This window comes from Catharus ustulatus, chromosome 1, assembly GCF_009819885.2.
Source record: "Catharus ustulatus isolate bCatUst1 chromosome 1, bCatUst1.pri.v2, whole genome shotgun sequence".
In the NCBI taxonomy this organism is placed as follows: domain Eukaryota; kingdom Metazoa; phylum Chordata; class Aves; order Passeriformes; family Turdidae; genus Catharus; species Catharus ustulatus.
Window position 1 is genome coordinate 126,466,855 of NC_046221.1, and position 27,301 is coordinate 126,494,155.

The 27,301-nt window shown below is 38.6% G+C and overlaps 2 protein-coding genes across 11 annotated transcripts in view; one reads left to right on the top strand and one right to left on the bottom strand.

The window, feature by feature from the left end:
* The window catches only part of SULF1 (sulfatase 1), a 186,040-nt gene extending 174,308 nt beyond the window's left edge, over positions 1-11,732 (top strand). For 9 of the 10 annotated variants that reach the window (XM_033080115.1, XM_033080149.1, XM_033080131.1 and 6 more), the window contains 7 exons: positions 450-546; positions 632-726; positions 1,134-1,199; positions 1,674-1,846; positions 2,860-3,002; positions 3,107-3,230; positions 9,323-11,732. In XM_033080115.1, coding sequence (XP_032936006.1) covers positions 450-546; positions 632-726; positions 1,134-1,199; positions 1,674-1,846; positions 2,860-3,002; positions 3,107-3,230; positions 9,323-10,140 — 1,516 coding nt within the window. In that variant the 3' untranslated portion in view covers positions 10,141-11,732. Of the gene's footprint in view, positions 1-449; positions 547-631; positions 727-1,133; positions 1,200-1,673; positions 1,847-2,859; positions 3,003-3,106; positions 3,231-4,129; positions 4,164-9,322 lie in introns of all 10 variants that reach the window. The other variant, XM_033080184.2, reaches the window with a different exon arrangement.
* Positions 11,733-16,395: 4,663 nt separating this feature from the next.
* The window catches only part of SLCO5A1 (solute carrier organic anion transporter family member 5A1), a 72,066-nt gene continuing 61,160 nt past the window's right edge, over positions 16,396-27,301 (bottom strand). Inside the window, exons 7-9 of the mRNA XM_033061200.1 lie at positions 26,976-27,217; positions 23,697-23,761; positions 16,396-22,465 (exon numbers count right to left, since the gene is read on the bottom strand). Coding sequence (XP_032917091.1) covers positions 22,023-22,465; positions 23,697-23,761; positions 26,976-27,217 — 750 coding nt within the window. The 3' untranslated portion in view covers positions 16,396-22,022. The remainder of the gene's footprint in view (positions 22,466-23,696; positions 23,762-26,975; positions 27,218-27,301) is intronic.

Here is a 27,301-nt window from a genome sequence, read left to right on the forward strand (position 1 = left end):
CTACCTGGTCTTTATTGATTGTATTGCCTTCTGACTGTGCTCTCTTCTTGAGTGTTTTGCATGCTGAGAAGATGAGCCACATTCATGTGGCAAGAAGAGTGTATTTCTCAGCAGCTGGTGATTAAATAAACAATGGCACATTTGGCTAACAAGAGGCTTTAAATTCTGAACAGATTTTTACTTCAGTTTCAATTTCATTTCTGATTAAGAATGCATTGCATTTTTTGCTTAGCAGGCACAGATCATCTGTCATGGATGATGAGTTTTCCAGAGAAAACAGATAAAATTGTTACTATCAAGTCAACAGAGAGACCTTGTAGAGGTTTTTTTTTTATTATTTACTAACAGAATATTAAATATGATTGATTAGGAATGTTGGGAGAAAGAGAAAAAATGGCTGGGTGACTGGGTGACCTTCATTTTCCTATTTCTTGAACTCACATCTACAGATGTTTCATTCTTCCAAATGAAACTATTCACTGTGAGAGGGAGCTGTACCAGTCTGCCAGAGCCTGGAAGGATCACAAGGCTTACATTGATAAGGAGGTAAGAGGTATTTTAAATTCTCAGTGAAATCTTTACACTGATACCTTTTCAAAGAATAATTCTGACTCAGAAATATTCTCTGCAGATCGAAGCTCTCCAAGACAAAATTAAGAATTTGAGGGAAGTTAGAGGACACCTAAAAAGAAGAAAACCAGATGAATGTGATTGTAGTAAACAGAGGTAAGAGAGGTGGCACTAAATACTGAATGCTACTCTGATTTCTAAGGCTTATACATTTTCCAAGGATTTTGGCATTGAAAACAAAAAAACAAAGCTTGAGTGATACTTATAACCATTGTAGACTCCTATTTTAATTAGACATGAGTAGAAGATACTGTGAACCACAAGAAGATAAATTTTAACATTCTAAGATTAAATATGTTTGTATTCTACTAATATAATTGTATCCAGCTGTAGTTCTGCTATAAGCTAGCATAGGATCACACAGATACAACTTTCTTAAATTATGTGCAAAATTTAAGTCTGTATAGTTCCTTAAGAAAATGTCATTGATAGTATATTTCTGTTTTGGTGTTGTGTTGAAAATAGTTTCATGACTTAATAATTCCTAAAAATTTTCCCTGCAGCTATTACAACAAAGAGAAGGGTGTAAAGGCCCAAGACAAACTGAAGAGCCATCTTCATCCCTTCAAGTAAGGCTGTTATTAACCTCTCATTCTCACAGTTGACTTTTTGGTGAAAAAAAATATAGTTTTGGGGACTTGGGGAGTTTTTTTGGTTTGAGTTTTGTTCCATTTTTTGTGGAGAGAGGTGGGGGGAAGAAAGGTCACATGTAGCAAGTGATCACAAGAAACGTTCAGTAGCTTTGGACCAACTTGTGAAAGTTTATGGATAATATTTCTTCAACCTATTGATAGAAAAAGGATTAATATAGTATTATCAGAAACTGATCAATATTTTTTTTTAAGTAGTAAAACCTAAATATAGCAGCCATCCTTTCTCATGCTTGCTGAAGGGAACACTTTATCTTAACAGCTGGGGAAGCTGAGCTAGGAGGTCCTGTTCTCATCCTTCCACCTTTATAAAATCCAGAAAGGTTTAAAAAACTGCTAGTGCTGTTGTTAACCAAACAGAGACTGTTCTTAGCCAACTCCCTCTCTGAGCAGAGAAGCAGCCCAGGAGGTGGATGGCAAACTGCAGCTGTTCAAGGAGAACCGGAGAAGGAAGAAGGAGCGGAAGGGGAAAAGGCGCCAGAAGAAGGGAGATGAGTGCAGCCTGCCTGGGCTGACGTGTTTCACCCACGACAACAACCACTGGCAAACAGCGCCGTTCTGGAACTGTGAGTCCTGTGTCAAAATGCAGATGTGACCTAGGTTATCCTCTGCTGTATTGCTGGTTTTCCACTTCATGCAATCACAGCATTATCCTGACCTTTAATGCTGTCAAAAACTTCAGCGCATAAAAGGTCTACTTTAACATTAACATTTTTATTTCAAAGTATATAATAAACAACTTACTGTGAACAAAATGGAGATGGTATCCATTGTGAATTCTTCCCATTATTCAACTTTTTATATGCCAAAATATTTTCAAAATCACAACTGCGTAGCACTTGTGTATACAAACAAAACATAAGAAGTAAAGGATATTTTAAGTCTCTTGAACTTCAGGGTATATAGATTACCATCTATTGAGACATACTTAAACATTTCTCAGTATTCAGCAATAACAAACAGTATTTTTCTCAGTTGTGATGGTGGAGAAAGAAAAGCGATTGAAAACTTTATTTTCAGAAATGTCAAGATGGGGTGATGATTAAGTTACAACATACTTGACTCCAAGCTGAAAATTTGCTAAGAACAACTTTTTATTTGGAGAAAGAAATTGTCTCCTAGTGATAATCTGTTCTGATTGTACTAGGGCTTCTTCTAATATGTACTTTACATTTTTAAATGTTCCTAAAATAGTCATACGATTTTTGTTTTAAAGACAACAATTAAATTGGTTAATTTCTTTTTAACTGCAGAGTAACAAAAAATTGTGAAAAGAGTTCTCATGTTGCTGTGCATTCTGGCAATGCTCCAGCAACAGTCATGGGGTGAAAAAATTTCCTTTTGACACAGTTTACAATTTAAATAAGAGTTAATGTGTTTTAATACCATTACAATTTTTATTAAGTCTGTTCAAAACATTGACACTGTTCACAGCTAGTCACAGTACCCCAATCTAAATAAACCTAAATAAAAACCTAAGGCCATGCCAGTATTTTGTAACTGTGATTAAAAGTACTAGTAGAAGAAACAAGCATATTACTTTTGACAGAAAACTAATAACTTGTTTGTTTAATTACAGTGGGCTCTTTCTGTGCTTGCACAAGCTCCAATAACAACACTTACTGGTGTTTGCGAACAGTCAATGACACCCACAATTTTCTGTTTTGTGAGTTTGCCACTGGCTTCTTGGAGTATTTTGATATGAACACTGATCCCTATCAGGTAAACCCCTTTCCCTGTTACAGAAGGTTGTTCACCAGACTTCTGCAGGGTTTCCTTAATTTTTGCTAACAAGTATCATTTCCCTTGGTTCCTCTCCTTCTCAGCTGACCAACACAGTTCACACAGTGGAAAGAGGCATTTTGAATCAGTTACACATCCAGCTTATGGAACTGCGAAGCTGTCAAGGTTACAAGCAGTGCAATCCAAGGCCAAAGGGACTTGAAACAGGTACTAGAGAAATAGTCGTGTTTATTTCCATTTTAACATTGTTTTCATCTACTTAAGTTCTGGTTGTATCCATGAAGTGTCACTCTCCTAAATGTTGCCTTGAACAATTTGGAATTATCCATACACACCAATCCTGCACATCTGCATGACCAGGAGGCTTCTTTGCAAGTCTGCACAGATTATTCTTGACAGATATTGATGGCAAAACCCATCATTTACAGAGATGCTGCAGAAGGGATCTCGTTATTGGAGCTAATCAATGACAGCCACATGCAGCTCTTCACAGCCATAACTCTTTTCTCTCTTGCAGGGTTTATCTCATTAGTTTTTGCCTCCCAGTATCAGGTGAGGCATTAAATCCTGTGTTTATTTCAAATGCTGTCTGCCTATGTGAACAACTTCAGGTTCCTTACCACAACTGAGACTTAACATCGCAAACTTCTAATCGCCAGTAGTCTCCTTCATTTTTGAAGAAAGCAAAATTTCTTTACAAGAGTCTCTGAGTAAAATAAAGCTGGTATTTTTACTTCAAGTCTCTAGAATTTTTTTCACTTAACTTTGGTTGATTGAACATTGTGATTTATTATTTTTTCACAGGAATGCTCCATTCTACATAATTTGTGGTGATACCTCTTTGTATCTCTTTCTACATCTACAAATGTTTCTCTTTTTTACAATATCTAATTGTTTGGGGATTTCATTATTTTTGAAAACCTGTGGGTTTTCAGTTCTTTTATGTAAAACTTCCAGGAAATCTTTGTTGGACTGCAGCTCTGTCTTTATTTAACACAGTACATTTCTTTTTAGGAATTAGATGCTGTGCATGGAAAACTACATTTTGAATGGTTTTACAAGTTCTAAACACTAACAAAAGTTACTCTTGTATTTTCCTATATCAGGAAATAAAGATGGAGGAAGCTATGATCCACACAGGTATCCACACTTTTTTATTCTCCTCAGCAGCTTCTTTCCAAATAATTGCATGACTCCAGTCCATTTCAACTAATGTCTGTATCCTGCCATGTTGCACACAGCCATAGCTTTTGATGCATGCATTTTCTAACTACCCTACACTGAACTTGGCCATTGTTCTTTAGATCTACCATTCTGCATTTAACGTAGCTCATTGTCATAGCAAGACTTCATGCAGCTCATATTTCATGCCTGTACTCCTTAGATGTTTGCCCAAGGAAAATTACACAGAAAGAATCACCTCTTTTTGGTTGCTCTCATGTTATCGTGTTGATTTTGGATGGGTTGGAGGTGTTTTTCTGGTTTTATTTAGTAAGTCTTCACAGCTGCTTTTTAAATGTAAACTAGGTATGCTTAAAAGGCTTTCTGAGGTACAAAGAACCTAGTCAGACCTATGGAAGCAAAGCAAAATCTTCCCACTAGCTTTTGGAAATGTTGGCAGACACTGCTTTAAGCAAAAGCAGTGCTCAATATGAGCGGCCTGTGCTCAGAAGCCAGCAGGAGAGTGTTCAATTTAAATGTGGCAAAAAGATGAAGCTCCTTTGGGCTGAGACCAGATCAGACAAGCATGAAATTAAATTTCCTAAAAAGGTTGTATTATTTGAACTGAGGAAAAGTACCAGGTGGGGTTTTTTAAACCTAAGACTTGAACCTGAGAAATACATGACTGACAGCTCCTTGAAGGTATATTTTTCTGTTTAAAAGTATCCTTATTGTACCTACATTATCATGCAGAGCCCTCCTGGTGGAGAAACCAGACAAACATAAAGCAAAAACCTGAAGAGACTGAAAAAACTGCAGGTCTTAACAGTACTTCATTGCTTTTCATTGAGCAGTCCTTATTCTCAGAGTGAAAAACAGATTAACATCTGTGGAGTGTCATATTTAGACTGGACTCCTTTTCACAGTTTATCAGTTTTATACATTTTCATCTCTATACACTTTGGAGGAGTAGCTGCTGATATACATTGTTTACTTGAAAACTTAACAAGGGAGTCCAAGGGGTATACAAGTCTACATAAAACCTTTTTCACAGAGTCTTCAGAAAAGAACCTTGTCATTAGTTTCCAGCAGTCAGAGAACAATTTAGCTAAGGTATGTCAATGTATAGATCTCCAATTTAATCAGCTAAATTTTCTTTTGCAGCCAATTTTGTATTTTGTCAACTGAGTAGTTTGGGGATCTAGGAAAATTATAAGCTTTCATTTGGTTTGTATCCCACTGTTTGCATTGCTCATTACAGCCTGGTGGGAACTGGTTGCTACAATGATAGAAAGTAATCCCTGTAATTATGCTTTTAAGTCTTTCATTAGAAGGAGTCCTTGTAAATAAGCATTCCTCATTTTAACTACAGATCTAAGAGAAATGCCATTTTTGAATTGTAGGATTATATGAAATAGTAGAGCACACAGGATTAATCTTTAAATTATGTCTTCCTACACTGTTTAGCAACAAAAACATTTTAACTTCTGATACCAAGGAACATACAATAAACATTTTGCTACTGTGATGAATAGCAAGTATAATATAACACAAACAATATTGTACTGTGCATTCCAACATTCCAGACACCCAGTTTCTCGATTTACAGAGATGCCTGGGTTCAACATTTTGGTTCAAGCCCCATCTTGGTGGAATGTTTTTCTTTTCTTAAACAAAACAAAACCAACCAAAAAAAAACCCAAACCCCATTTATCAGGAATCATTACAATGATCTACTAGAGGATTGCTGCCTGCAGAGAACAAATGGAATAACAAATGGAAAGCCATCTGAACTGCTCCTTAGGTTTCCTTCAGATCTCCACTCAGACCTGTTTCCAGTTCAAAATTCCCTGAGTTAGTAAAGCACTGCCTGTATTGCAGTGAAGGACAACAGGTCCATGTGGAAATAGCCAGTATAATGCTGTTTGCTTTGCACAAAGGGAGAGAGAGCTTCAGCAGAGAAGAACTGGTGTGACTCCTGTCCTGTGACGTGGCTCTGACTAGGTGGTTGATAACAGGATGTGTGAACTGCACATTGCTCTCTCCTCTCCTACTTGTCTGAAGTTTTTCAAAGCCACCAAGGATATGATTTTACCCGCCTGTCTTTAGTCTCAAAAGGAGATATAGTCAAATCTCTTATTAGCTTTGAGATAAAGCAGGCACAGATGGCAGAGTAATGGAGAGTAAATCTTACCTAAAGCTTGATCTGAAAATGAACAAACAAACAATCAAACAACAACAACAAAAAAGCATTAGTAAGTTTTGCTTTGAACACCTAGCAACAATTTTTTTCTCTTTTGGATCTATGTCATAGCTGAGAAATTCCAGAATGTTGGTCAAGGAAACCACTGCCATGCTGTTTCTCAAATGCAACTCATCTGCACTTTCCCATTTCATACTTATTTGTAACAAAATTTCTTACAGGGGAAAAGCCTCTTCTTTCCTCTCCTCTTCCCTCTGTTCGCTTTAATTTCAGTGGGAAACTTTTCATGCTTACTGCAAGTTGTAGTATTAAACTGTGAAGTAATTTGCTCAGTCAACCAAAATAGCTCTAGGCCCTTAAGACTTTTGGTTCCTGTTTGTTTAACATGAATGGATACAAGTTATCTCTGTCTTCAAACAAGCTATTTTCCTCTGTGTGACACAAAGACCGTGGAACAATTCCCAGTGCCTTCCCAGCTGTGAAACTCCTCTGAGACTGCAGAAACAGTGCCACATTTAGAGAGCAAAATATAGATCCAGAGTGAAGGAGTGTGTAGCTCTGACTCAGACTTTCAGCTGTTCTGTAGGAACACTGCAAACCCCTTGCTGATCTTACTCCTGTGCAGCACAGCCCCATTGCCCTGCTGCTGAGCCCCCTCAGAAACCCTGCTCCTCTTCACTGGTCTCCAGACTTGTCCACTGCCCAGCCTGTCACCCAGCTCAAACCTCTGTCCCCCTGCTGGGGATGGCCAGCAGAGGCTCCTTTATTGGGGATGGCCAGCAGAGGCTCTTTTATGGCTCCTGCTCTGCCCTCCAACCCCTGGTCTGTCCCCAAACCTGTTACCAGTCAAACACTTCTGTTTCAGTTCCAGCCATAACATACCAACCCACTTGACTGTCCCTACAATAATTTGTTTTCCTATAGAGGCTCTGACTTGGCAAAGGAAAAAAAAAAAAAAAACAAAAAAATACCCTACCAACAGAAATAATAACAGAAAAATATATTTTAGAGGATTTAGTGACTAAATTCCTTGCAAAAGCAGCCCCCTGCCTGATGTTTTCTAGGGACCTTTATGCCTCTAAGCATCTAAGCACCAGAAAAGTAAATCTTTCTCAAAATCTCTGTGGTATTTAATTATCTTTTGTTTCAGGAAACAGATTATCCACTTTCAAAGATGGCTCTCATGTGGCCATGCCATGATTTCATTTCTCTTGTCTGCTTCAGGAAAGAAAGAAGATGCTCTGTCATAGCTGTTCTACCAAATCCAAAAAGCTTTTGTTTCTTCCTGCATCGGGAAGATTTTCAAATGTTTGCAAAAAATATATAATTCTAGAATTTGATATTAAAAAAAATAAAATACTTAAATTTTATGTTGCAAAATATTTCCAATTGGGAGCAAAGATTCGGGTGTTTTCAAATAATGAAAGGGTCTGCTTTTGGTAGCAGCAAAATAAGGCCCCATATTGCAAGAAAATCTCAAGGGTTTTTTTCTGACCATAATGGTATTTTTCTGACTTTCCATATGATGGACTAAATATTGGAGAGATTCTTTTACTGTGAAATCCCAAGTTAGTAAGAAGCAAAGAATGTAATCTATAATAGATGGAAGTTGTATCTTCTGTTCTACTTGAATAATGAGAATGGGTAACTTAAAATACAAACAAATTAATGGAGATGCCAAGAACCATCTGTGGGGATGCAGGGCTCAACCTAGATGTGGATTTGAGCTCAGTTCACATGGTTGGACTGTAGCCACTTGAACTTCTAAAGTAATTGCTACTAGCCTACCTGCCTATACAATTTTCATGAAGAGAATAAATCATTATCAGTGAGTTAATTACTAAAGATTGCCCGCAATACCATTTGTAAGGGCAAAATTGTCACTTCCCCTGACAAATATTTGCATTGCTTGATTCATCTTTCCTTGTACACCACCTTGTTGATAAAATCTTTCCAGTGAATTCAGTCTGCCCAGTGAATTAAATAAAATAGAGCTGTTCAGTGTTACTTTTCAGTATAAAATCTTCACATCACAGGTGATAATCTGAGTCTCTACAGTAACTGTAGTGAATTTTTAAGATATTTTGGAAATGGGTTTCTTTTGTATCTTTACATTTTCTAGCTGTGATCAATAAAAAAATGCAGCTCTGTCGTCACTTATAGACTCATGTCTATGCCCTTTATTCAGACCTATTATTTGAAAAGGCTGCTAGATATTGTCTTTGAAAGCTTTTTTTGAAAAACAAAATCTTAAAAGATTCTCTTGTGCGTATTATAACACAATTTTACAAAGTGGTGCAGTCCTATAAATTAATTCATACAAATTTTTTACAGCTTTCATTTCCCCTAATTGCTCCATGTAAATGAAAATGAATGTTTATAAAATAAATTAAAACCCCCTTTGGCTACCATTTACTAAATAAAATGTCTGGTTAGTTTGTAGACCATATTTTTTAAGCTATCCAGAAAATTCATGTGGGCATTGAAATTCAGGTCACCAGTGTCTTTCAGAGGTAGTCCCCTCTTTTATACTTAACCATTGTTTGGTTATTGCATACTTTGCTGGAGTGCTCAAGAAAAGCAAATGGATTATTTGTGCACTGAAACATTTTTCCTGCCTTGAAGTATCAAAGGAAGGACTTATCTCTGAATGCCATCACAAAGCCCCTTTAGACCAGACTTTGTTCTTTTTTGCCTCAGCCCAGGGATGTAGCAGGAGACAGGGAGCTCTTGCTGTGTGTTTAGCAGGGGCTGAGAACATATCCAAGGCCAGAACATCCATCTGGTGACAGAAGAGGTGGAGGGTCTTACACTTGGAGCTACCTGCTTCATGAACAGTGGTGCTTTCATGCCAGTTGAAGTAGAAACACAGATGGAAGCTTTGCTTGCACCTTTTATCGTGTTCACCAGTAGGTTTTATTCTTTCTTTCAACAGAGGACAATTATGGGATGGATGGGAAGGCTAAGCTGCCCAGTTTCACTGGCGACATTGACTGGCAAGGACTGGAAGACTTGTACAGTGTGAATGAAAGTGTATATGAATACAGACACAACTTTAGACTTAGTCTGGCTGACTGGACTAATTACTTGAAGGATGTAGATAGAATGTTTGCACTGCTGAACAGTTACTACCAGCAAAATAAACCAGACAAGGATAACACTGGTCGAAGTAACGGGGACGAATCATCCACGCCGTTCACCTTGGTGGAAATGCCTTCTGCTGAGGAGTCCAGCGGCCTGACTGCGGAAGAGTTGCAGCTTATTGTGCCAACAGACTTTGCAGCCCTTGCTTTGAGCACGGTGAATTTAAGCCAGGAGAGGAAACTTGAATTAAACAATGATATTCCTGAGAAAAGTAGTTTGAACGACGCACACTGGAGAAACAGTCATCCAGCTGAAAAATGGATGGAGGAAAAAGACTCGGACCGTTTTGATATGGATTTCAGTGGAAACGGTTTGATAGAGTTGGAGTCCCGGCATAGCTTCATGCTACAGCCCATCAGCATTCCTCAAAAAGACACTCATCAGGATAGTGACACTGTGGAAGACATATTTGAAGATCAAATGTATCTTCCCATGAGGTCTGATGAACCCTTTGTTCATCAGACTGTAAATATATCCATTAGGGATTCACCTGTCAGTACCCAGCAAGAAGGAACTTTCTTTCAAAAAACCAAACAGAGTCCTGCAGGAGAAAGTTCACAAATCCTAAATGCAGAAGGCAGTGCCTCAGCTCCACTCTCCTTGGATTAGATCAAGTTATAAATCATTAAATAAGTTCTCCTTTTTCTTATTAGCAAACTAATAAAGGTAATCAAGACAACTGACATTCCATGTTTATTGTAGATAAGTTTTGCAGCTAAATTGAGCCCTGTTCAGTATTTGTCTCTGTGCATTTTTTTTTTATACACATGAACATGCTCTCTCTGTAATTCTCCACACTGGGAAGCAAGATTTCCAGTTTTCCATTAAAAGAAACAGTGTTAACTTTCAAATGCAGTAGCACATTCTCTGAAAGCTAAAAGTTATTTCTTCGAAAAGGATGTCCAAGTCACCTTCTCTATTTCTAAATGATCCCACCATGACTGAGTGCTTCAGTTCACCCAATATGCCTGCATAATGTCTTTTTCATCAATTATTTTAACCACTGGCAATTCTTAATGCCATGCTTTCAAGTAAAATGCACTTTTAAAATCTGTATGCCATACCATTTATGCATCTAATACCTTAGAGGTTCTTATTTTGCTCATTCTCTCATGAAATTGTGAAACCAATAAACAGACTGACCTGAAAGAGGTAAACACCATGGACTGTGGAAACAAAATCTTCAAATATTATTTTAGCAAAAAAATATTGCATGTTTTTATTGCTTTATTAAATTTACTCTCAGAAAGGTATGGCTAATGATTGTTAACTGTAGAAGGATTTGTTTAAATTGGTTTCTCTATATGTTGGTATTGTCAGTATTAAATTTGCATTAATTTTTCTGACCATTTTTTTTTTCTGATACTGGTAGAAAGGTTTACATTAGTACATAAGTGTTTTTGTCACCCCACATGATTTTCATTATTCTGAGCAATATCTTGAAAGCATTATCATTTTGAGTCTTAAATTCTTTCTTTTTGTTTTGAACAGGCATTAAAGGGAATGATAAAATCATGTTAGGTTTCCATTATTTCAGACACAAAAGGCACACGAGGGTAAAAAATAGTAGTTTAGTAATAATTTTCGTTGTTGTATTCTAAATTTTTTCTTGAACTTTACCAAACATTAAATTGTATTAAGTATAATACAAAAATTACTTTGAAAACCTGTATTACTCAAAACTTAATATTTTCCTTTGCTTTTTGTATAAATTTCTAAATAATTATTACAACAGCAACAAAAGAGAATTATCTCAAACAGATGTAATTCCACAGTGTCCAACTCACGGGTATGTTTCCTACCTGTCACATGTTATTTAGTGTAGTGAATATTTTTTTGGCTATTGCAAGCACTGCAGGTTAAACTTACATTCATTACATTGTATTTTAAGTTGAAACTTTTTAAAAAGGAGATTCTTTTAGTAGGATTTTAATAATTTTAAGAAGCAGTCTTCTTGATGGACTCTGTAAATATGTTAAAATTACTAGTTCTTTATCTGATGTATGTGTCATGGGCTGATTGATAGAAAAACATATTTATGGTCATGAATGATGCTATTTGTACATAGGTTTTAAGTTACTAGGATATAAAACTGTGTTTTTAAATCTTGTATAATATTTCTGTGATACTTTTATAGTACAATTCTGGCTTCGGGAAAGTCTAGAAGCAATATTTCTTGAAATAAAAAGTGTTTTACTTTACCTGCTTCACAGAAGTCCACATGATCTAGTTTTCCTCCTGAATAAGTCTTACTTCAAAAACATGTTAACAGTTTCAGTTTTAAGAATCCATCCACATTAAAAGCAACAGTTAACAAAATAACACACAACATTCTGTTAGGATAAATTATTCCTGGAGATGTGAGTAATGTATATTTTTTTAAAGACATGCTGTGATTTTAATTTTTTTAAATTCCAAATTCATCCGGTTCTTTCTTCCTTGAACTCCATGCACAGCCAGCAGTTCCCAGAAGTAATGCAATGTTTCATGGAGCCATGTCTTGCGTTGCTGCTTTCTCTCCTCCCTGCACAGCTCTCCCTGTGACAGCCAAGCACTGCAGACCAGACATGTAGTGCTTACCAGAGTGAACCAGATCCCTAGTCAGGGCTTGTGTCTCCTTGTACAGGAGTCAGCATGACAATGCATTTAGCTTTCGAGGTAAACTCTCTCCTACATGACCTCTATGTTTGTTCCATTGGCCTGTGAATAAGACTACTTTCATACCTAAACTCAACCTCTCAACCTGTGCTTCTTGAACTTTTCTTTCTTTTACATAGTCCTGGGACTCTGATGCTCCTGCAGACGTGAAGTTACAGGTGATGTTTGTGGGCATCAGGAAAGTGGATGAATCCAAGTGTTCAAAAAGCAGTCCCTGCAATGTCTGATAGAGCCCTGAGAGAAGCCTGCCCTGAAAGCACTCTAGCAAGCACGGGATGTATCCCAAAGCAGGGCATGGAGCTGCTGAGCCAGCGAGTTTGGGAGGACTTGAAGGACAAAGGCAAATTAAAGCAAGGTCCCCCACAAAAACCTCTTGTCTCTTTGTGCAGGGAATTATCCAGCACCAACAATGTGCCCTGCTTTCTTTGAAAGTGCAGTTCTTTGAAAGAACCAAGCAAGGTGCTTTCTCTCTTAATACTGGGGCAGAGATAGAGAAGGGAATGGTGCAACAGTGTGGTCCATCGATTCACCCCACTTGTCCTTCCTCCTTAACCTGAGAGCTTAAAGTACTCATTCAGGAAATGGAAGCTGTCTACCTTCCTTCTTCCAGGACAGTACTCAGTCATCTAAACTATCAGCTAAACAGTGCCCTACATTCTAAACGAGGTGGGAGCCTTTTCTACAGGTCTCTTACAGGAGGGTAGAGGAAAGAAAGTATAAGGGACACTCATTCTGTAGGCAAGAGGTAGAGACAGCAATGAGCTCTGGTCTTTGCTCTCCTGGAAACATGCACCAAATATAAAACTAAATCAAGTTAAAGAGGCCAAAATCTGTCTTATCCCCAAGCCTAAGCAGTGTGTTGCTGTCCCAATTTGTTTTGTATTTCTTTCTGCTCAGTACTTCTTGTCCCTTAGCTGAGGCAGTCAAGGCCATAAGCAGTCCATGGTGTGACTGTCAGGAAGCTTTCAGAGGCAGTTGCAAGCTCAGGAATGAAGCAAGTGCCTAAATCTGGCAAGTGCTCCCCACATGGGGGGCAGCCAAGAGGATGACCTTTGTGGCTTTGTGTGACTACAGAGCAGTAGAGATGTGCCTATTCTGAAAGGCAGTACATAGTTCTATTCTGAAGGGCCCTGGAGATGCACAGGAAGAACTTTAAAACTTGCACATCTTTGGGAGGTAGAAGTGTTATGTTAAAAGATTCATCTGGAATTTAAGATAAGGCAGCCATTATTGCCCTAACATCCTTGGACAGTGTGAGACACCTTCTGAGACAGCCTAGCAACTGAGAGCATTGCAGAAGAGCAAAGATATGTAATACTTCAGTTCCAGAACTAAACATAGAACCACAGAATGGCTTGGGTCAGAAGTGGCCTTAAAAATCATCTGGTTCCAACCCCCACCATGGGCAGGGACATGACTTAGAGCTGTACCAGTAGGTGAATCCTGTTATTACTGAGGTAAATGCACACTAGCAGCTTTGCAAAAACAAACAAGCAAACAAACAAACAAACATACATTTGGATCAGAGCATTGTTCTGGATTTCAGCCATCTGTAGTTTTTGGTGACAGTTGAGGGAAGGTATTTTAGAGTGCAGGTCTGAGCATAGACCACTCTCCCAGCCAAAATCCCTTGAAATGCCTGCAGCTGTCTACACTGAAGTCACACAAGCAGCCAGAGAGGGTCTGTGTAAAACAGTCAGGGCTGAGAAGCCAAGAGGTGCAATAACCTTATCCAAGGAAGGTCTGCCCAGGACTAGACTTGAGTTGTGAGCAGCAGTGGGTGCCTAGGTATGTGTGATGTTGTAAAAAACTTCTTCCTTTAGTTTCAGCAAAAGCCAGTCCTGTTTGTGCGCTTTGACGTAATTTTTCAGTGAGAAGCGATGTGCAGTAAATAGGGTAGAAGCCAGACAGTAATTTCAGAAATGCTGTGTCACAGCTGAGGGGAGGCAGTCACAGCCTGACCTGCCTGGGAGTGCAGGAGTGTGCCCACAGCCGCTCAGGCAGCAGGTGTCAGTGCAGAGCTACGCCACAAGCGCCTCTCCTTGAGCCTGCATCGCTCCCCGGGCTTCCAGCACTGCCGAGCGCTGCATCTCTTCAGTCTTCAACCCAAGATGTGATACAAATCCAATTTCAGCCACCTTCCTTGGTTTAACAGCTCTGGTCTCGGACACTGGTGGCGTGCAGGGGGACCTGAAAGATGCTTTTTTGTGTGGTTAAATGCATTGGAAATGAAAACATGTAAGTCTTACTTTGAAATCAGAGAGGATCTGGACCCAATCGACACACATGATATGCTATTTTTTATTTCCAAGTATCAAGTATTCAAGAGTTTGTTTTGTAAACACGTGTTTACACCAGATGCTGACAGTAGGTTTCATTAAATCATGGGTTATGTAACTTTAAAATTACTCTAAGCTCTGCTGAGAAATAAATATAAATTTTAAAAAAACCATACAGGAGTCTAAAGTATGCGAAAATACCCAGCATAAACCGATTATTCTCTTTTTACCACAGCACAGCACCCACACAGTCATACCATCAGACATACTCTACAAATTTCCTTAATACTCTACACATTTGCTTAATAATGAGTTTTTTTTAAAACTAAAGTTACAGGCAGTGTGCCCACTCCATGCTCCTACAATACTACTCAGACTGTTGCTGTTCTGCACAAATCATTTGGTAGAGAGAGGTATGCACTGCAGCCAAGGGCCAAACTCCCATGTGCTCAGCTGGTGAAAAGAGCAAGTCTTCTTTCAGGAAAGCCTCCACTCAATGTGGATCTCACTGACATAAAATTTTCTTCTTTTTTTTGCTGAAACTCAGCTTTGGATAATTTTGTACTTTTTTTTGTTTTGTTTGGAAATTTCCCTCCAAGTTTTCAAATATGGAGTTTGCTACAGAGGCAGAACTTCTGGCCTGTCAGTCAGAAGTGTGGTTAGTGCTATTAGTGCTTTCAGTGCTATTTAGAATACAGACATCTGCCCTGCATGAGCAGCCCAGGCACAATAACACAAAAAAATTATGGTTCAGAATTCGAAATGGAAATTTTGTCTTCCAGATTTTAAAACAAAACCCCCCTTTTGTAAATCATACTCACTTTAAAGTCAACCAGATTTGGTCTTTTTCCTTTCCAAGAGATAGAATTTGCTTTTATTCTACCCCCTCTTTCTAGTGTTCCATGAAAAAACATTCATATTTCAGATCTCAATCCTCATTTTAATTCAAATGCTTGCTAATATTGCTTGGTTAAGTGGTTCCAGAATGTAGCCCAGTGTTTCTTATCATTACTACAGAATTTATTTTTAGCCCCTGCTTAAGCAAAGCATCTAAATAACATGCTGCAGCAGGCTGAATACATTCTACACGAGACTTCTGTGGCCTGTGTAGCTTTTACTTTACCTAATAGTGCTGGACCAAATCCTACACAGACTCCTGAAATTACTTTCCCACAGAAGAGCTAGGCAGGAATTGGCCCACCAGGAACTACAAACACTGTCTTTGTCAGAGCAGTCCAGACTTTTGGAACAGAAACACATGCAGTTGCATCTTTGACATGCCTTGAATATGTCATTTAAGTCATAGTGAATACATCATAAAATATTTCAGTCCCTATTAGCACCACAGTGTTGTTTAATCTTTTGTCCAGAGATTATCAAGCTGTCTCACCCTTCCCCAAGGTGAACAACATCTTGGATGCTTTTTGTAGCCCTTCATTAATTCCACAGCTTTTCACCTATTCTATATAATGAACATACACTGTTACAGAATAACATTGTGACAACTGGTTTGAGATTGAAAAAATAAAAAATATAATACACACAATGGATAATGCAATAATCAGAAGAGTAGAATGGAACCTGGATAAATAAGCATCTATTCTGTAACACTTGAAGTCAAGAAAACTTTGGAGCTACTTTGAAATCGCAGTGCTACATCTGTGTTTAAGAGGCTGTATTAATAAAAAAACAGCTGAACTGAAGGACTGGAGGGGTGACTGCTAAAATTATTAACTGTAGTTATTAACTGCAGTTTAATGTAACAGATATGGCCATGGGACATGGGTAGTGTTAACTTTACTCCTTAATTTACACGATAAATTATGAGGAAAATAAAGGAAAAATTTCCTTCCTGAGGATCAGGTCGGCTTTCAAACCTTTGGCCATAAAGTAACATGTATTAGTGATATTCAGTGTAAAGGAGAACACTGCCCATACTCTGTCCTCACACTGAAGGCTCCACATCTCTACTCTGTGACACTGTCTACATCCAATCTTTTTGCATTGCTATTTGTCAAACAAGGGGAAAAAAAGAAGAAAAAACAGAAAAAAAAGAAGTAAAAAAAAGAAAAAGAAGAAACAAGAAAAGAAAAAAGAAGAAAGCCTTAATTCCCTACCAAAGAATAAATCTACCACCATGATGTTGACTGCCCATTTCCTAAGCACTCTGAAGTGATGAAAACATTCAAAGAATCAAGCCCAGTACATGAAGAACCTGAAATGTGTTGATTGCAGGTTTTATCTATAAGTAGCAAACACTCTGTCCAAAGCAATAACTATGCAGGTTGCAGTCCTAGTAAATCTCTGTTACCAGGTGTTTTAAGCCCCTGGAAAGCAACTACAGCTGGATGACTTCAGCTGGGGGAAGCCAGATTCTTAAGCATGCAGCATGGCATCTCCTAAGCCATTGTAAGACACATTATTGAAAAAACAGAAGATAAACCTGTTTAGGAAGTCTTTTGTCTTCCACCTCCAAAAAGAGCAGTAATAGTGAATAGAGTATAAAAGCTAAACAAGCTTGATATTCCCTAGTTCACACACACTTCCAAAGCACCAGCTTGTTAACTTCCAACACAAGGTTCTTCAGCCTCAACATTGGACTGGTGAGGCCAAGAATCTGGCTCCAAAATAGCAGTAAGACACTTTGGACCTATTTATCATCAGTTTTATGTCACTATAACACCATGAAGAGCTGTGGTATCACATGCACAGGCAAGTGCAGTAAGGCAGCAATTATTCAGGCATTTTGGGGGAGAACCTGCAAGAACAGTACAGAGGGTGCTCCCTCTGTCCCAGACATGCTGTCTGAAGTTCCACTGAGCAGGCAGTGTTCTGCTCCTTTTGTGCGGGATACTGACAACTTGTCATCTGAATTATTCTGTGGAAGGGCACAGTTTGAGTCTACAGCTTTACCTGAGTAATTTCATTGGCTCTAAGGTCAGAAGGATGCCTTTATTTCAGATAGAACAACACATGTTGTCAGATAGAAATTAGTAAAATAAATGAATGGTAGGAAGAGCGAGGATGAATTTAAGATCATTCCCACAAAATATTTTGATTTTTAATTCTATTTGAAAATTACAGCCTTCCTCCATTGCTGGATATGTAAGTAGCCACACCTGAATGCCACAGGAGAGAACTCAAGTGCTAGTTTGTGCTATTCTGGTTACAAATATCCCTGAATCCATGGGGGACGAGCTCATCATAGAAATATTCTTTGGATAAAGAAATTTCTTTTTTAATGCAGACAGGATTTAGTGCCATTCTTACATATGCGCATTATTTTCAAGTGCATTACTTAAACACATAAATTTACCCACATATTTAAGTGTTCTGCTGGATGAGAACCATATTGAATGAATAGCTAATACTACAAATAAGCAATATTAAAAAGTCCCATTTTTTGAAAGCACTATATTCAAGTGTTTGTAATTTAGGACCTTTCAAACGCACATTTCTAATACCTAGTAGATTTGTGACTCCACTTACATATCAATAAGTTCTGAAGAACTGCATGTTACTAAATGCACTTTTAAAGATATACAGGCTGACCGAAGAACTGAAAGTTTCCAAATAAATAAAAATTGCACCATAATATTCCAAGTTTTTTTGCAGCTTCTCACACTGTACTGACAGGCTGTAAAATGTCATTGGTTTCAAATTATACCATATTTTATCCAGTATGTTCAAGGGAAAGAAGGGGACCAAAACCAGAGGGCTTTTGACTAAAACTGGATACATGGAGAGTCCCACTCTCCAGATTATTCCAGCCCTGCAAAGATCTACAAATTATCTCCTGAGGGTGCTGCATTCACAAGAACCCAAGGCCATGGCTGCATCCATTCTGAAGTTTTCTCCTTTCTGAGGAAACAAGGGTGAATGGGAGGCTAAGCAGGGACAATTCGCCTGTTCACTCAAGTCCAGGTATTTGGGCTGCTTCTCATGTTCACCACTCTAAATCAGGACTAAGTGGTGGAAGGGGGAGTTAGTCTGTCCCTATGAGGGCATGGTGGCACTTTGACCACCACCAGATGCTGCTCCATGTTATCACTGGCTGGTAAGCTGCAATTGGGTTTGCTACCAACAGCAGCCTGTGGATGAGCAGGATCTGCTTCACCTCTTCTTGTATTCACTGCTACCAAACCTTCTGTGCTCAGGGACAGAAAGGGAAGGTGGCAAAAATTACAGCTTACTGGAATTTTATGTTCTATAGTGAGAGGGTCTCACAGCAGGAAGAAAGCATGGGCCCCATCTCCAGATGACAGGTAAAGTTCTTTTTTAGTTCTTGTGAAGTTGGTTTAGCCCCATGTGTTGACCATGACCACTGCTAGGGGTGCACTCAATGTCTGGAGATTCTGCTTCCTCCAGCAATGACAGCCTCAGAGCACAGTGTTTGTGCAGCAGCCCATATACTAGTCAGTAACAATGCTGGAACTGACATTTCTAGGAGGTGAATGTATTCCACCTGCATACCTTTATTGGCTTAGTTTAGACTATTATAGATTACTCATGAGAAACCCTCCTTCAGGAAGCAACCAAAACCCAGCCAGAGTCTGGGTTTTCTTTCTTTCAGAGGACACTGACTTAATTGATTTTATAGAAATTTATTCATATTGCCAAAATTATCTATACCCTAAACCAGGAAAAAATCTGTTTGAAAAGTAAGGAACTACATTTTGTTTTGCATATAATTCTCAAAGAAAAATTAAAATTTAATTTCTAATTAAAAATTAAAATTGAAAGTATATAAAGAAGGCTTTTTCAGTATTTCTGAAGTTAATATCTGTCTTTCTACATTCCACTTTTTCAACCATTTAGGAAATATGAATGTTCTTTTGAGTCGAAGGGTCAGGATATCCTAAAAAATAGATGGGTCTCCATTGAAACAAGCTCTGAAATCCCTTGAAAGCTCAGAAACACCAGCAGTTGCAGAAGTGCCATTTTTATCACTCTCATTCTTTGGCATCAGTGGTGTCATTAGTTCCTGACAATCCTAATCTTCTCTCCCTTGGTTTTTGTATGGAACAGAAGCACACAAGGCATGAAATATAAGAGGTTGGTAAGATGATTAATCTTCAGTCTTTTACAATTCCCTAAATGCTCTGTTTCTGAGGTATTTGAAAAGATTGTCACTCTTCACTTCTCCCTGTGATGATTAAAATGGGGAAGTGATAAAAATGGATGAGTGCTGGGCTGCAATTACACTTTGTCCTACTACTTTGCCAACTTTTGCCATGGTAGAAAATTCTTTGTGCAACAAGCATTTGAGACTAAAGGAAAAGGAAACATTTTTACCATCTATTCTGATCTCCTATTTTATATATATCTATATATATAAAACACCTTTGAGCCAAGGAAATTTATTTCTCAGGACAAGAAGTGTAGAACCCAGTTATCTCAGAAAGTGTGTGCTGACTGAGGACATGTTGTATCTAGTGGCTTCATAAAAAGAAAAGACATTCTCAGCCTTAACCCAAAAAAAGCTGTTAATATGGACAGAATAGCAGGAAGAGATCAAAACAATATTCCTCCATGTTTGGGGTAGCAGAATCGGAGTTTTCAGACAGTAAGAGTAAGAATTGTTACAAACTACATAAATGGACTGAGACACTCTGAAATAAGCAGTCCCATGGGTAGTCCCATGTGCTGGTCAAGAGGATCCAGGTGATGACAAAAGGCAGTTGGCAAAGGCAGAGAGTGAAATCTACTCTTCCCAGGACAACTCAATGGACACCAAGGAGAGTACTGCCTTTATTTCCAAGGACTTGGTTCCATCGAGTTTTTGATCAATATACATGTTCTAAAGTGAAAAATCAAAGCAGGAATAACTCTGTTCAAAAATATGTAGAAGCTCTGCTCTTTCCTGTTTATTTGCACACAAGTTCTCTACTCTGCAAAATCCAAATCAGACTATCACTGAGTCCTCTTAAAAGACTGTTTTTTAATTTCTTACACTTCTAAGACTTCCCCTGCAGGGCACAATACAGCCTTGACTTCCAGTGTCCAACTGACGTAATTTTCTGCCCTTTGAGACATCATTAGTACCTCATGAGCATGGCACTACAAAGCCTCCAGAGCAAGAAATGAAATGCCAAGCACATTTGATTAGAAAGTCTCAGCATCTCCCAGGGAGAGAACACACTACAGTAATTTTGAATAAACAAAGGCCACGTCACGTCCTGTGAGTCCACACTTGCCAATAATTTCTATTCTTAGCTCTTCACCCAGAGGGCCAATAGAGAGACAAACTCACCCTTTGCCTTCACAGGAGCTTTCAGCGAAGCTGCGAAAAGGACAGGCAGACATCTGTGGGACAAACCACACAAGCAAGACCTCCAGGCCTGTCCCACCAGGCTGCCCAGTGCTGGGTGTCACCAGCCCTCCCCTCCCAGCTGTCCTGGTGCCAGGTGCTCAGAGCCTCAGCAGCGCCAGGAGTGCAGGGAGAGCCTTGCAGCTGGTACCACGGTGGGCAGGCTGCTCTGCTCTCTCCTGCAGCCTGAACTCTGCTGCCACTGGCTGCCAGGGACCCACCAGGTCCCAGACACCAGAGGCCATTAGCTCTCCCTCAGGACTTTCTCACTGAAGCTGAACTAGACTGGTATGCAGTTCTGAAGAACAGCCAAACTTCCTATCAAGCTATAACCAGCTGTTTTCTTCTTCAGGAAAGTATGGACTTGGTTCTAGTAACAGCCACCCAAACAACATTGCAGAAATATGCACGTATCTGCTCTGGTATGTGTGTGTGATTCCTACATGTGTGTGATTCCTTAATGTTACTATAAACCAATACTGAAGTTTTTTACTTCAAGCATTACAGTATCCTATATACTTTGTGAAGAAAGACTACATCCCATCAAGTGAAAATTAATGCACATTTTGACAGGATAAAAATGTTACAACTCAACATTTGCAAACGTTACCTGATGCATAAGTCTTGTATGGCTTGACATGTTATTAACAGTACTTTAAACCTTATGTTATTTTTTAATTTAATGATTACGCCTGAAAATAGCCCCTTTCAAATTCAGTTGCAGTAATGTCTTTAAAAGCAAGCTTTAAACTTAATTTGCTGCACATACAATTATCCAAATAAGTTGCATAGTTTAAATAAGTTCAGTTGTGCTTTGTAGCAGAACTCACAGTAATTACCCATCTCTTAAAAATACAATTTGCAGATATGAAGTTGACAATACAGTAAAGCATTTTTGTGAGACATCAACAATATGAGCTTTTGTCACTCTTCCACTGACTTCTGCTGTTCGTAACACCTCAACTTTACAATGATATTAGATCAGAGCATGGACATTTAATGGACACATCTGAAATAATTACAAACACAATTTTTAAAACTCCATCGTCGGGAGGGGAGAAATAAGAACTCGGGTTGGTTTGAGGTATCCAGCCCTCAGGAACATATTATGGTTGTTCGCATCAAGCTTTGTTGGTTTTATCACGTGTTACATTTAGATTAAAAATAGAAGGCACAGGTGTTTTACAAGGCGCCGTAACTAAGTCAACCAACAAAACTAAATATTACATTACCAAGCCAGGGGTCTATATCTCAACAACTTCTTCCAATGCATTTTCATTTGAGGAATTTATTGCTTCTGAAAAAGGGCCGGGGTAGGTCTGTGCTAAGCAGCTCATTCCTTGTGCCACACTGATGTCTCCTTGGGAACTGAAGGTAGGGCAGGATCTAGTCCGTGCATAGTTTTGTTGGGGTCCAGCTTGTCCAACCATCTCACTCACAGTGTTCACCGGCGAAGCCCTCCAACTCTGTCTCTGCAGTTGTTCTTCTTTACACTTTATAGAATACCAGGCCAGGAAAATAAAAAAGAATCCCACAAACTTGAGAGCAGCTGCCAATCCAAAGTAGACAAAACGAAACGAGGTGACATCGTATTCCCAACAAGATCCTTGTACACCACAATCCTGTTGCCAAAGCATGCATGTGGTGTCAATAACAGCCCCAAAATAAATTGGAGTGGGAATGTAAGCTGAAACAAAAATAGCAAGAGAAATAATACACGTTAGTATATTGTAGAAAACTTCTACAGAAACTGTATGCCCCAGCCAAAGAGTTTAGGTTGAACGTTTTTGAGATTTCTACACTGCTGTTCTCATATGAAATGTAAAACATGGAAAACTGGCCAGTCAGTCTTCCCACCAATACTATTTACACATGAAACTACCACAAATGAGAGAGAAATCAAAATAGCCAATGCAGCAGCACCTTACAACAGGTACTTCAATCTGCTGTCCCCAGACAGCTCTTCTTGAGCTATGTGACCCCCCACAAAAAAAAATCCAATTTTGCTCTCAGGAAGATAGAAGGTAAAACACATGATCTCCATAGCATTACCTGTGGAACATCCTTTGTCTATGAGCTGGGAAAGGTGTTGTTTTTAGATTAAGGTGAAAAAGCATGGAAGATCACAAAATGTGTTTGAAGACAGATGTGAGAGGTAAGACCATTAGGATTATCGATTTCCTTTTGAACAGATCTTCCCAAGAAACAGACTTTAACTTCTAAGGCAGCTAAAAATGCAGCCAGTGCAATGAAGCTCCTGCTTTCTCCAGAAGTACAACATCTTTAAGATGAGATTGAAACATCCTTCCCCAAATAAAATTTGAAGATGCAGTTTTATGGGCTTCTCTTAACGTCTCAGAATAGACCTTGCTTGCTCTAGTCATCTATTACATAGCAGCTGAACACCTGGGGAGTGTTCTTTATGGGCAGGATTTTAGAAATTCAAGAGTTTGAAAGAGAATGCTTTGAAAAATAAAGACTTTTAACATCTATCCATTTTTGCTTTGAAACACTTGAAAGTATTAAATAATACCTGAAGAAAGACATTAAGACATTAAGTAACAAATGCTTATTTTAAAAATTAGAAAAACTGTTGCTATTGCTGAAAGCAACACAATTCTCTTTTTGAAAGCTTAAAAATCCTTATAAAATAATATTTAGTAACTATTAATTTTTAAATACAATTTAAAACTGTAAAAATTATCTTTCTGTGAAATAATGTTGTTCTAGAACATCCATTACCAAAAAAAGTAAATTAACCACATTTTCAGATGCAATCTTTTCAGAAGTTACTAATTTTAGGTTCCTGATACCTTAGTCAAGCAATTATTTGTAGATTTATGGAATTTTAATACTTTTATGGTGCATTTAAGCTGAACATGGCCTTTATGGAAATGCTGATCTACTGTGAGACTTACCAAGAGTTCTTAATAAAACAAACTGCATTCCTAGTGCAAAGGGCCGCTCCCCATCTTCCACAGACCTAGCAGGTGAACAGAAAATTCCAGTGAAGAAACAGCCATAACCAACAATCATCCTGGTATGTTCTGGCTCTACCTCGTGGTTTTCTTCTCAGCTACAGAAAATCTTTGTCTAAAATTCTTCTCTTTAGCTTCTCCTATTGTTAACTCCTTCTGCTAGAAAAACAGCCAGCCCCTCATGGACGTGTTTAATCAAAAATCTCAGTCTGCCTTTTGACCTTTCTTTACCTGTGTAAGACCTGAAGAATTTGATCCAAACACATGAAGGAAATTTAGAGAATCCACACAAAATGTTTATGGTTTCTCATGATAGCTTTCTTTTATTTCATAGGTCTTAATTTAGTTTTCTTAATATTTTTGAGGCAAATTAGAATTAATAGGTAACTAAATTGTTGAAGGCTGGACTCAGTTTCTGAATTTAACAAATCTTTGTGTAGTATAAACACTTTGGAGTTACTTTAGGAAAAATATCACTACAAACAGTCTCTTTAAATACCTCTTCAAGGAATACAAGAGTCCTTCCAGTGGTTCCAAAGGAAAAATGTCAAGCTTACAAAGACTAAATACAAAGTAATAAAATTCCACACTGCAATTTTTACTACAATTTTAGTAAACCACAGATTATCTACTGATTTTAAAATAATTCTTAATCTAAAGGTCTTAAGAGAGACAGCTTCTAATGACATTGAAATACACCATAAAAGCACACAAAAAGTCTGCATTCAAGGGTGTCATGCTGTGAAATCCAGTTTTGAAGGCAAGAAACTAAAAATTGGAGAACCAACTTGGGCCACATGCACTTGGATCAATGCACAAAGCACAGTATGTGGTTTGGGACAGCAGGTGTCACTGTCCATGTGTGTGGGCCCCCATTATTTGTACTGAGCATTTCAAAATCCTGTTGGAGATGTCCCTTATGCACCTCACTATTGTGAAGTGCACTGCAGTATTGATCTTCATTTGCTTCGGCTAATTGCCATGCAAAGGCAATGTGGATTTTTTTATTACTATTATTTTACATGTGGGAAATCCAGAGACAGGAGGAATAAAGTCAGAAGTCTCTAAATTATAATGGTGCTGTGCACACAATAGTTGAGGGAAGGCTGAGCAGCTGCAATTCTGATGTGCCCAGCCCTGAGTGCCTGGATTTGATGTTCCAACAGTGACCCTCACATGCGTTCTGTGGATTTTCTGAAAAGCAAACTGGAAGACAAAATTCCTCAGTGTGACACAGCACAGTCCTCCCTGTGTCAGCAGCAGGCTCCTGCATAAACCTCAGCACTTAAGCTGAGAAAATGACAGCAAGAGAGTGCTTGTCCTTGGAGGAGGTGAGACAAAGATTCCTGCCAGAGGGTTTCTCAGTTGTGCTCACAACTGAGTCTAAGGACACCAAAGCTAAGTCCTGACCTGCCTCATGTTTTCCAAAGTTCCATGACCTATTACAAAGAGGGGCCTACGTTTGTCCCAGAAGATCAGAGTGAAGCTCTAAAGACAGCACTACCAGAAGGAAGTCCTACTTGATTGGAAAGACCATTCTCACTGAAATAAAAGGCACAAGACTGGTGTAAAAAGAAGTTCAATTTGAAGACAGATTTTACACAAAACCAGGACAAAAGGTTTTGTGTAAAAAAAGCTGCATTAATTACTATGTCAGCAATTAATGCAGCTAAACAGCTAGTGCTGAGACCTGACATAAACACCACAAGCATTTCAAGCATTTGCAGGAATTTACTTCAGACCAGCTCTAACCTGGTCTCATGGACAGGATGCCCATTTGCAATCTGGATCATTCTAGGTGTGCTCCTGAAGAGTACCTCAAACACTGGGAAGCCACTACAAAGAGGCTTTCTAGAGAGGTGATTAATGCCTCATGCCTGTCAGTGTTTGGACAATGCCCTTACTAACACATTTTCATTTCTGCTCAGTCCTGCAGTGGTCAGGCAGTTGGACTGGATGATTAGAGAGACTATTTACCAGTGACATGACAAGGAGCAATGGCTTCAAACTGAAAGACAGTAGGTTTGATTAGGTATTAGGAGAAAATTCTTCACTGTGAGTGCAGTGAAGCACTGGAACAGATTGCCAAGAAAAGTGGTGGATGCTGCATCCCTGGAAGAGTTCAAGGTCAGGCTGGATGGATTTCTGGGCAATCTGGTCTAAGAAAGGTGTTCCTGTCTGTGACAGCATGTTGGAACTAGGTAGCTTTTAATGTCCCTTCAAACTCCTTCAGATTCTATGGCTCTTTCTTCATTGAAGGTCCCTTCCAGATGAACTATTTTGTTCCTTTTTTTATCTTCCAACTCATCTTCATCTGAAAAGAACTTACTTCTTCAACTCTGAGTTCTTCAGCTTCAGATCCCAAACCAAACAGACATCCTTAAACCATTCTTTGTCCTCCTATTACCAGTAGAACCAACACTTATCGATATGCTTTGCAAATTCTAGTAAATAATTATATAATTTTCCTCTAATTCCTCCTTCTCTTCAAACAGCAGCAAAATAGATTAAACAAACACAAATGTATTTTAGCAGTAGACCATACTGCATTTTTTCAGCTCACTTTTCTTTAAAAATCAGCAGAACTTCACTTACAGGAACTATGTTTTAAATGGACGAAGATGTTACAGGGAATGATTATGTTTATCAAACTAGATGGTAGAGATGGGAAAAGCCAAAAATTTTTTTTTTTTTTTTCCAAATTGACAAATAAATGCCATTGCCTTTTTCCTACAAAGGCTGTGTTGTTCTCTCTCCTTGAAGTAGTGGCAATAACACCACTACTACAGCACAAGTTCAAAATTCTTGTGAAGATAAAAAAGGAAGACTCAAAACCAGTCATGTAGCAGGAATGAGCAGTTTAAAGAATGAGAAAAGGATAATTTTCAATACTATCTTTTTTCATTCACATTTGAAAATCCAAGCCATTGCTTCAAGAAGGTTGAAATTTTTTCAGGAGGTAATAATTTTCTTCCATGATGTTTTGCTTGTTTTCTCTATATGGCACCTGGAATTTACTGCACACTTCATGTTTCCTAAAGTGGATTATCATATTACATATTCTAAATACAAACAGATTTCACCCTACCCTTTGTCAGCCTTTTCACTTTTTAAGGTTACACAAGGATTCTGTTCACTTTTCAAGGATACACAAGCTTGACAGGCACTGGTGATAGCAGGCATGGCCAAAGTACTTAGAAAACATAACTGAGCTCTCACCTGAGTGTCACTATGACTGCTGATGGCTGGGCACATGCTGTTATAAGGGTTACAATGAAGAGAAAGATGAGGAATGGGATGAGCGTGTTGCAGGTTCGATCACACTTCCCAGACACAGCGTAGCCGTTCTCATTCAGGTAGGTTTTGACAATCACCAGTCGCAGCTGGCTGCGCTGGCCCACTGTCGGCGGAGTGATCACCTGGCGACTCTGCACACAGGCACATTCTGTGTAATTTCTGACCTGGCAGAGCAAAAAAGAACATTTCCATGTGAAAAATACAGGTAAGAAAGGCATTGCAAACAGACATTGTACGACAGTCCTCTC